The sequence below is a fragment of the Eurypyga helias genome, unplaced genomic scaffold, assembly GCF_000690775.1.
Source record: "Eurypyga helias isolate BGI_N326 unplaced genomic scaffold, ASM69077v1 scaffold39483, whole genome shotgun sequence".
In the NCBI taxonomy this organism is placed as follows: Eukaryota; Metazoa; Chordata; class Aves; order Eurypygiformes; family Eurypygidae; genus Eurypyga; species Eurypyga helias.
Genome location: NW_010242513.1, coordinates 38734 through 49602, shown reverse-complemented (window position 1 = coordinate 49602; position 10869 = coordinate 38734). Strand labels below are relative to the sequence as shown.

The 10869-nt window shown below is 42.3% G+C and overlaps 1 protein-coding gene across 1 annotated transcript; it reads right to left on the bottom strand.

Moving 5' to 3' along the window:
• Positions 1-112: 112 nt before the first annotated feature.
• On the bottom strand, positions 113-8690 carry LOC104507738 (solute carrier family 2, facilitated glucose transporter member 11-like; the record flags this gene model as incomplete). Its single annotated transcript, XM_010149105.1, has 10 exons — positions 8667-8690; positions 7026-7124; positions 6419-6579; positions 5384-5508; positions 3760-3889; positions 3464-3612; positions 2642-2829; positions 1483-1593; positions 1305-1406; positions 113-188 (listed from the first exon to the last, which is right to left on the bottom strand). Coding segments are annotated over exons 1-10 (1165 nt in total), but the record flags the coding sequence as incomplete, so codon positions are not given.
• Positions 8691-10869: the final 2179 nt, after the last annotated feature.

The following is a 10869-nucleotide window of genomic DNA, read 5'->3' as shown; positions in this document are numbered from 1 at the left end:
CCCTTCCAACCCAAACCATACTGTGTTTCTATGATATTATGCAGCATTTTTGAAGTCATATTAACAAATTCACATGCCTCAATTCCTTTATCTCTTTTGAATGAGTACTTACCTGGCCCAACTCCAAAGACAACTGCAAACAAGATAATCAGACAAAGGCTGCAGTATGGCATCCAGAAATACCAGTCCTGGGAAAATAAAACAAAACAAAACAAACAAAACCCATAACAAACTTCTAGGTGAAATCTGTTAATTCTGTAGGTGAGAAATGCTGCTTGTTTTACAACATTGTCAATTCAAGAAAAAATACACACTATGTGGGAACTGGCAGAGAAATGTGAGTGCTTTTTCCTGTTGATGGTGCAGTGAGGTTTTTGTTAGGTGAGCAGAGAGGCAGGTTTGCTAATGCAGAGCAGCTGTCAAGCTTGGAAGCCTTCAATTAAAGCAAGTCTGAATGGTACTTTTCCTCCCTTTCCTCCTTTCTTCTTGGCCCCACGGTGCTTCCCCCACCCCTTAGAGATATGGGAAGGCTAAATCATATCTTTCTTCACTTTTGTTAAATGATAGTTTCAGTAACTGGTACTGAAAAGGAACTTCCCAGGATCTTAGTCAAGAAGGTATGAGAATGCTTTAGGAAAAAATTCTTTCTCCTATGTTTGAGAAGCCTCATGAATGAAACAAAAATAGAAGTTTGCTGCCACCTTGCTTCGAGGCTAATTTTACAGTACTAGCTATAGAGTAGGTCTTATATGAATAGTGGTAATCCGGGAGAGTTGCTTCTGAAGAAGCTACAGCAATGACTCAGTGTTATAGTGGTGAACTGCTTTCATCTGTGAACAGATGTGTGTATTTCCAGTATCTTCTGCAGCAAAGTTAAATTTCAAATTAACTGATGACAAGAGTCTGGGTTTTTGTTGTTACATGTTAAAAACTGCGTTAATAGAAAGGGCCATTTTCCTAGGACTGTCTTTTGATCTGTGCTGGCTAGTGTTTGGTGCTTGCTATCTGAAGAAATCAGGAATCAGTGCTAGTCTCCCAGTGGTTTATGTGCTCCTTGCTGAGCTCATGGGATCGTGTTGAAAGGAAGGCAGGAGTACAAGTATTTGCTGAGAGGGGGTTTAACCCTATGTATGGACAAGCTTCATCTTTAGGATATTCCCTTCCCAGAGGGTAAGCTGTTAACACAGAAGTTATTTTGGCCCTTCTAAGCCTCACTTTCCTTTCTCAGTAGCATGGTCCTGCCTGTGAGCGAAGGTTAGAAATAGAATAGATAGAGAAATCTGCCATGAGAAGAGTTTCCTTACCTGTAGGGAGAGGGTCACAGTGATAGCAGCTAGCAGCGAACCCATGATCCAATAGCCTCCTCTTAGGAGCACTTTCCTGCCCAGTCGCTCAATGATGGAGCTCTGAAGGACAGAAATCACACTAGTATCAATGCCAGAAGAGCAAATTGTAACCCATTCCCATAGCAAAGTGACTTACACAGACTACAGCAGCTACGAGTTCGGAGAGTCCAACAGAGAGGGTCATGTAGGAGATCATTCTTTCATCAAAGCCGGCTGCCTGGAGGACTTCAAAAGTATAAAAATAAATCTGGAAAAAACCCCATAAAAGTGTAAGACAAGAAAATAACTGATTTCTTACCCATACCTGTGTGACACTGTCCTAGGTAGGAGCTGCTAACCAAGGTGCGTGCAACAGCCTTGTACTGAGCTAGAATTCTGCATTCTTATTCACTTCACTGGCTGACAAAAACGTTATAAGATGCAATGAATTAATTAATTTTATAAAAGATAAAATACTGTGATAAAAGGACCTCCAGCTACCACAATGTAATTAGGTTTGCAGAGTCCTGATTTAGGTGCTTCCAGAGACAGCCAGGTATATTGTTTCTTCTGGAGCCCATCCAAAATCATTGTAGGGTATTCTCAACATGGGTTATGGAGTCGTGAGGGGGTAAACCAAGCTTCTTTCTTTTCAAGTATATCTGCTGCTGTTTGGAGATAATGCTGAGATGACAAAGATTCCATTTTAAGCTATGTTAGACTCAGCTGTGTATTTATTTCCTTTACGGATGTTACTGCATCATGAAGTTAGAGGTAGAAGAATCATGCAGGCAAAGCTGTGGCTTCAAAACTGTCCCAGAAAAGTGCTGATGCAAGGAAGAGAGGGAGAACTGCAGAAGCTGCGAGAACAGTGAGCATGCTTGTTAATTATTTTTGAAGGTACAGTGAGCATACTGCCGTTCCAACATTTTGGATGGTAAGAGTGGGGAGGAGGGCAAACAGCAGCAGTTGCAGGGTGCAGTAACACAACTACACTGCAGATTTTGCCAACATAAGGTGGGCTCGTTTGTAAGAGTGAGTTCTGGAGCCTTGTAATGGCATCCCAAAATGGCTGTTAAATAAGACTAACTACCAAGGAAGGTAACTCCAACAAGGACCAAGAGCTGGGCAGAGGGATGTCACATGAAGAGCCTGGCCAAGCTTTGCAGACTGCTAGTACCCTGTAGGAGGTCTGGACGACAGCAAGTTGTGGCCTGAAAGCCTGAGAAACATGGAGTGAGCTCCTGGGAGCTGTGATGTCTCCTTTAAGATTGTCAGTAAGTGTTTTGAGACTTTATGGGGGAAATACACTCAACTGCATTGATGCCACATAGCTGAACTGTGGCGGTCAGAATAACTATCATGTACAGCTGCCAACGGAAAGCTTGTTCTTTCATTAGCTCCAGGACACTCAAGATCTTGGTGTTTTTCATTGTTGCCTTCTCTTTCATGATGTCATCAATCTCTGCTTGGTGATGGCCTTCACCCCAAAGCTGCCTTATGGCTGTAGATGAGAAGGAGAGTGAGACCTGCCATGTTAATTCATCTCTGTTGATTGTTGCCTAAGGAGTTTGTTGAGTAGGTGATGTCGTGTCTGGCAGCACAGCATGCATGGGCTGTGGTGGGAGGCAGAGATGTCTTATAGGGTCTTCCAGAGCCCTGGTCCCCTCCTGCACAGAGGGACCTGTTCTGACAGAGGGGCCTAGTGGAGTGCACAGTGACTCCCTTCCTGCTCATGGGTGCTTCTTTTCCCCATTCCTCCACTCAGGGTATGAGTGCGGTATACAGCCAACAACCAGAGCTAAGGGGTACGCTGTGAAGCCCTGCGGTGCAAACAGCCATTTACCACATATCATGTGTCTCATATCATGTACCATTTATCATTTATCATCAGACTGACAGTGCAGGTGGTGTCAGCTGAATGTGAAAGATTTTGTAATACAAAACTGTAGAGAGAAGTATTTTCATGTTCTATTTGAGGACTACAACAAAAATATACTTAGTAGGTATTCAGGGAGTCATCTTGGAAATGATCAGGGAAAACTTTGTCCTGTTTAATTTTTTCTATATGGGGAGAGCAAGCATCACAAAACAATTGAAAGTCAGGTGAGGAGCAGGAACCTGGAGCCCTCAGTTACCTTTTCTGCAACCTTCCTGGTCTCCTTTATGCATGAGGAGATACGGTGGGGACTCAGGGAAGAAGGGCAGAGTGACCAGCTGGACCAGCGCTGGAAGTCCACAGGAGGCCATCAGCATGGGCCACAGGGACTGGCTGCCCAGCAGCTCCCTGGAAGGGATAAAACGTGTGTAGAGTTTATTGCAGTTTATTGCACTGGTTTGGAGGAGAGAAAGGAATGGATAGAAAAGCAAAGGAATAAGCAAACGGTAGAGGGGATACAGAAATGAATTGGGTAGGAAATCAATTGTATTATACCTTTGTCCTGAAATTTGCCCTACAGCTTTTCCCAGTGACCAAAAGAAAGAGGAAGTAGAGTTTGCAAATCCACGTAGCTTCTTAGGGGAAATTTCCCCAACATATTGATGATGTAGAGGAACACAAAGACCTTGAGGTGAGGAGAGAAATATGGGGGAGGAGAAAGAAGATATTCATAACCATTGGAAATAAAATTGCATGTAAATAATTAGGCATTATGGAATATAGCTGCCTTATGCACCAAATTGTTTCTCATATCTCAACACACATATGAGATTTTTCAGTACTAGATTTTCTAACCCTTTCTACAAAAGTGTTTGCACAGTGCAGTTTCCTGATCTTAAAAAATGTCCGCTTTTCACTTTGGGGTGCAAGTGTAGCCTTGTCATAGTTATCTCTTGTGAGTCTTAGCATATTTTAAAGGACACAGTATGCAAGTGCTGAATAACTAAACACTCTGCAGTAATATTTAATGTGCTTGTAGTTAACCCTCATAATCTCAACCTTTTCTGACACAATGCTATAGAAGAGCTGTATAGCAGATCCCTAGCAAATTAAAATACACAGTGCTATATTCAATATTGATTGGATATGAACTGAGGGGAGACACACTAATACTTTTCCACTGTCCAGCAATAATTTTGGTGACTTCAGGCAAAGGTGATATTTCCAGCTATTAGTGAAGTACTTAATAACTCAGACATGCTGAAAACTAGTCTGGGAACAAGAGCTTTTTCTCTATATGGTGGTCACAGCCCCTTTTATCTGTTTTAAAAGCAACATGTTTTCTTGGTTTTCTATGATGGCAAAGCAATAGGGATAATCTCTTTAACAAAAAATAGGTCTTTGTATGAGGCATCACACAGGTGATCTATAGATCACAGAAGGGTGGGTGGGTAGGTAGTTCTCAAAATACAACTGTAGTTATTCAATACAACTCTATGTCAGAGAAGCAATGTACAAAATCTGGTTATTTGAAAAATAGACATTAATTTCTAATGAAGTAAGTTTAAATAGACCTCTCTGTGAATATTCAAACTGAAAGGAAAAGCAACTTTTTGTGTAGGAGACAAATACAAGTCATACTGATAGCAGCACAGGATGTTTTCGCTGCATGTGGTCTACCTGCCAGGAGTGATTTTGCTTGATTATCCCCAGCTCTTTGTACTAAACCCAGGGACTTACTGCTTTCAAAAAGATTGTAAAACATACCTGAAAGATGTTCAGAGTCAAAATTAAATGGCTATGGCTTTGAACAGCCTGGTTCTCTGGAGCCTTATGAGAATACAAGCTTTAAACTGTATACCATATAATTTCCAGTACAGTTAAACAATATTAAAATAATAATATAAATATTTTTCCATCAGAAAAAAACCCTTATTTCATATTGTATCAAAACATTCCTGATGGCTCTCCATATTTATGCACTCATGAAAGCTGAATTTCATACGGTATCAGTGAAATTAGTAGCAATTATGCTCTTTATTGCTGGGTGTTATAGAAAATCTTCTGACAAGGGACCACTATCTTTAATACTTTGTTGTCATTGTGAAATATTATTATTTACTTTGAATAGAGATATAAATTCTGTGAGAGTCTGCTGACCTTGGGGGAAATCACTTACCTGCACTTACTCCACACATGAAGCGTCCAATTAGAATCATCTCAAAGGACCGGGCTATTTTACTGCAGCCCATGATAGATGCTGCCACTATCATGAGCAGATTGTTGCACAGAAGACATTTCTTTCTGTCAGTGCAAGAAATTAAAAAGAAGTTTTGTGAATCAGAATGGAAACATCACTTAAGCACCTGGCATGTAGGATGTCTTGGGTGGAATTCATAGGATCATAGAATCATGGAATGGTTTGGGTTGGAAGGGACCTTAAAGACCATCCAGTTCCAACCCCCCTGCCATGGGCAGGGACACCTTCCACTAGACCAGGTTGCTCCAAGCCTCATCCAGCCTGGCCTTGGACACTTCCAGGGATGGGGCATCCACAGCTTCTCTGGGCAACCTGGTCCAGTGCCTCCCCACCCTCTCCAGGAAGAACTTCTTCCTGGTCCCTAATCTAAACCTCCCCACTTTCAATTTAAACCTGTTACCCCTTGTCCTGTCACTACAAGCAATTGTCTTGCTAGTGTTGTGAAATTTTTCATATGTGGTCCTGGACAAAATAAGCCTTTCTACACTGTTGGCATGGGGTGTTCTGGACTCACACTGTGCCTTGACACACAGATAGACCTGGGAGTCTGGGAATGCTTCGGGGTTTTGTAGTGGAGAAAAGTGTTAAAGCTTTTCTGCACTTGAAAATCCATCATGAAACACACTGATGTAGCACTTAGGAGCATCTCAATGATGCTATATTTTGAATAACACCTCCAAGAAACCCATTCTGTCTTCATCCATGGGGCTGCCTTCCCTCCTTGATGAGACTAACCCAACCTGATTAACTGCATCTGATGTGACAGGCTGGCAGCACAGCTGATTACCCCATGACACTGGAATAGGGCAAGAAGCAGCAGAATCTGTTGACACCACTTCTAAGCTGGTTGTATTACAGCCAACTAAGCCTAAAAGTCTGTCTCACATTTAAAACCTCAACTGTCATTTCCTTAAGCTAAAATTCAATTGACAAATAGTCTTTAAACATACGTACTTGCCATACTTGACAGTCAGGTATCTACTTCCTGAGGAACCCAAGAGACCTCCTATACCAAAGATGGACACAGTGATAGACCACAGGAACAAGAGGTTATCCTGATGGATGGGGTAACCATATCGCTCCAGCCAAGTTTCATTGATGAAAGCCTTAACATGCTGAGGCAGAAAAAATAACTTTTATTAACAGTAACTGTGACTTCAGTGTATGTATTTTGCTATATTTAGAACAGAATTTTGTTGCTTCAGCTAAAGTCATGATTTCATATAGGCTGTAAAAGCGTGCATGAGCTAATAGACATAATGTAATAGAGCATGACATGTTCATTTTGCCATCAAAAGGAGTTCATGCTTTGGTTTTTTGTTCTTGAGATCTGAAGAACTGAGTCACAGACTTGTAGTGAAGAATAATGTCAAATGAGACCGCTGAAGTAGGCACATGCTGTCGGTTTATAGGGGAAACAGATGCCACCTCAGTCAGTGTGCATTTTCTGAGCAATTTTCAACACTTGAACATATTCAGCTTTACATGATAGCATAGTAATGGGAATGAACCATGAGAGGAGAATACTGTTAACCAGAGTGTCAGGTGCGACTCTGCCTACCTGAGACATGTAGGTGATAGTAGAAATTTGAAAGCCAATTTGGAATGTTCCACCGATCCCCAGGACAGTGATCATTTGAAAGAGCCCCTGGTACTGTACCTGCAGAGGTAAAACAAAAACTTCTTAAGCTTGTAGTCACATCAGGCTTTTCTTGGAATGTGTCTTTCATTCTCCAGAAGCATCTCATTTGTTCAAGGGATTTGTAGATAGGCATGTTCCCTCTGCTTGCCCTGATGTGAAGTGTACATCCCTACATCCAACTCAAGGAAACGCAGCCTTTAGCTATGGAAATCACTACATTTCCCTCCCCTCCTCAAACATCAGTCACCTGAGTAGCAAGATGAAGGTCATTCCACACTCCAGGGCTGAAACATGTGACAGTGGTTTTGGGGAGAGAGGTGTTACTTTCCCCTCTGCTACCTGGACAGTGCCAGACTACCTGCAGCTCAGTCCTGCGTCCACAGCAGTGACCAGGCCCTCTGTACCCAGACCTCTCTTATCTGAGAGAGCAGCTGCTGTGCTAGCTACCCTGCGGGCCCTTGAATAGTGGGCAGTGATCCCTCAACTCGAGTTTTGTGGCAAATCACACACAGCAGCTAAAAATTAAAAAGAAACCCCAAGTCTGAAATTGGGGGCAAAAAACCCAGAGTGGTGTTGCTTGTAGCATGCTTTTACACCCAGATTCCTGTAGGTGGCAGTCCTTGGAAATCGGTGGGTTTTTACCTAGATGGAGAGGAGGGAACAGCAAGTTAAAGTTTTGGAATAGAAGTTTCCTTCTGCAATGGTTCTGCTCAAGATGTGCTGTAGGAGAGAAGCGTAATTTTTAGCTCTTATCCCCATCAACAGTTCTGAACTCTTGTCCCACCTGCCTGTCTCAAGCAGAGTGGTCGTCTTAATCGCTTGGGAGCTTTGAGAATAGGCATTCCACTTTGATTTCTTTTCTGACATTTTTTCTACTTGAAATACACAACCACCACTGCACTTAGGTTTACTCTACAGCATCTTTGCAGTGGGACTGAGTGAATATGTCGTGAATATCAACAGCCTTTCAGAGGTGCCCCACTATATTCCTCTTTCATGGGTGAGATGTTACGTGCACGCAGCAGGAGCTGAGAGCTCTTTCTCAAAGAGGCTTTGTCCAGTTTGGAGGTGCCTCATTTGGAGGTGTGAGGCAGCAACTCCAGGTTCAAGGCTCAGCCATAGCCAGGATACAAATGCTGCAGGCTCCCACAAACATCTCTGTCAAGATGCTACATCTGCCAACATCCAGTTCTTTTCCCTGCCTTTCAAAACCTCTGCCTGCCATCTCTTGCACTAAGCAATTAGTGATATATTGAACAAACTCTTTTTTTCTCAGCAGCTAAGCAAAACAAATTATTCTTGAAGGTAAGTAGATATATTCCAGTAAATGAAAACACTTAAGAAACATTAACATATTGATAAAAATATGACAAAGATGAATGGCAGAGCATATGAAGTGCAAACATCTGGAATACCTCAAAATGGTAGGCAGAAGCACTTTTGAGATACTTTTAGTGAATAGGAGCCTTGTTGTTTGTATTGAGATACTGATTTTTCTTCTTTGAAACACTAGCAGCATACAAAGATGTCACAGATGTAGATACCCCACCAAGTACTTACAAGGTTCGAAAGGAAGCTGGTCATCTCTGGATAGGGGCTGGTTTTCCAGTGTGTGGTGTGCCTTTGTCATCACAGGCTCTGTGTCTCTGTCTCCTGCCTGCTGGTATGACAGTGGGCATTTGGCTTCAAGGACCAGAGTTAAATTTTTACTATTTTGTCTTCCCTCACTTATATTTACTTAAGCTGGCCAAAGTTAACACCGCTGGATTAAATATTTCAGGAAAAAATTGCATCTAGTCCAGTGTGTAGGTGAAAAGTTTCAAAGCAGAAGTTTGCACCTGGGAGGTAGCAAGGGCTTTGGAGAGGGAAAGGAGAACAGTTCAGGCAAAAAAATCTAAATTTTTCCCAGGACAGTTAAATACTTTACTTCTATGATACAGACTGAGGAGTGTCTCTGCCATCATCTGCACAAAGCAAAAAGCAGTTGGCACAAGCTCTCCTGACAATAACAGCTACCGAAGCCATAACATTTACTGAACAGAATCTCCTTCGAACAGATACAAGCATAACCCTGACACAGTAACTGTGATACTCCTGCTTGTATTCAGTTCTCTGGGATGCAGCTGCAGGCTTGTAGCAGTGATTTTGGCCTAGATTCATGGGCCTGTACTGAAATAAGAAAGGCTGGATGGCATCTAGATGTCCACCTTGTTCTTATACATGTCAGTCACAGCAATGATGCTGAAGCAGTACTACAAAGATGAGAAAGCTAAAAGGAAAAAGTCTAGCTCACTTGTTTTATCTGTCCTTTTGAGTAAAAGATAGGCAGAATGGGTAGTCAAAATAACTTGAGATGTTGCTTGCAGAAGTACAATAGAGAGAGGCCTTGGCATGGGGTTAAAACAACAGGGAAACATTAATATTGGCGGGTTAATGATATGCTGTCTGGTTTATCAGTAACTGCAAGAGAAGTAGCAGTAGTGTGTGTTTGGGAGAACAGGCCTCCTGAGGTTTGGCACATTGGATTTGTGCTACCTGTGAGGATGAATGATGGAGATTGAAAGTTTCCTTATGCTGTGAAGGAGTGAAGGTGCCCAGCAAGACTGCCTGTGAAGGACTGACTTCTTTCAGGACACACTGCAGCTAAATCTGAGTGAGCCTGGCTGGACATCGTAAGTGAGGGACAGAGGGATCCAAGGTTCATGCTTTTAAACCTGGTGTGGTGCTGTGACAGGGGTGAACACTCCCTCTGCAATGTTCTATCTGTGCTTCTGCTGCCACGGGTTCCTGCCAAAGGACCAGCAAAAACAAAGTGACACTGGCCAAGATGACAACAGAGGATTCTCCCTTCAGTATGTGCAGAAGGCTTAGGAGTCCTGAAAAGAAGATTATGAAAAAGAGAAAGAGGAGAGCAAAATCAGAGAGAAGGAACTGACAAATGAAGTAGAAGTTACCACAGCAGAATGCACTATTGATCTGGTACAGTGCCAATAATAACACTGATCCTAACTTGTATTTTTCCATATGTCTATCTAGTTAGCTACGCCATGGCTTTAATGGCTGTTCAGCACAGTTCAGAAGGACTATCACTTGAAATTGCACCACACTGTGAAATCTGTGCAAACTGGGAAAAGAACAGCATGGAAGACATGTCATATATGTGTTCCCTTTGGTCTCACGCTGTTCTTATTTTCAAACAGGAAACTCAGACATTAGAAATTCCCCTTTACAACATTATCAGGGAAGCTGCAAATTGTATAGAAGGACTGCCTCAGAGGGGATGGGGGAAGAGGGCATGGTGGCAAAAAGAAGCGTAAGCCTTCATCCTGGATATGGGCAGCACCTTGTCTTTTGGAATCGATGATGTCTGGGGGCACAGGGGTTTTTGTGGGCAGGTTAACGTACACAAGTCAGTTGGTCCCCCAATGTTACTGCAGAATAAATGTCCATAATTCAAAACTTCTCTTCTTAAAGAACGTGGTGCATTTATAAATCACTTTTTGACAGCTCAATAGGGAATGCCAGTTTTCCAAATAAAGAGTGGTAGATGGAGGGGAAAACCATCCAAAGCCAAATCAGCAGCCAGCTGATGTTCAGGAATAAATCTCATGACTGCTTGACTCTCACCCAAATACAACTTATTTTATAGTGTCTGCAAGTTTAAACTGTAGAATTTTCTTACGGACACCCAAAGGTTGCTTTAGTGCATGAAGAGGGGAAGATACCCAACTGCATTATTGCCAAAGAATTGCAGTTGTGATCA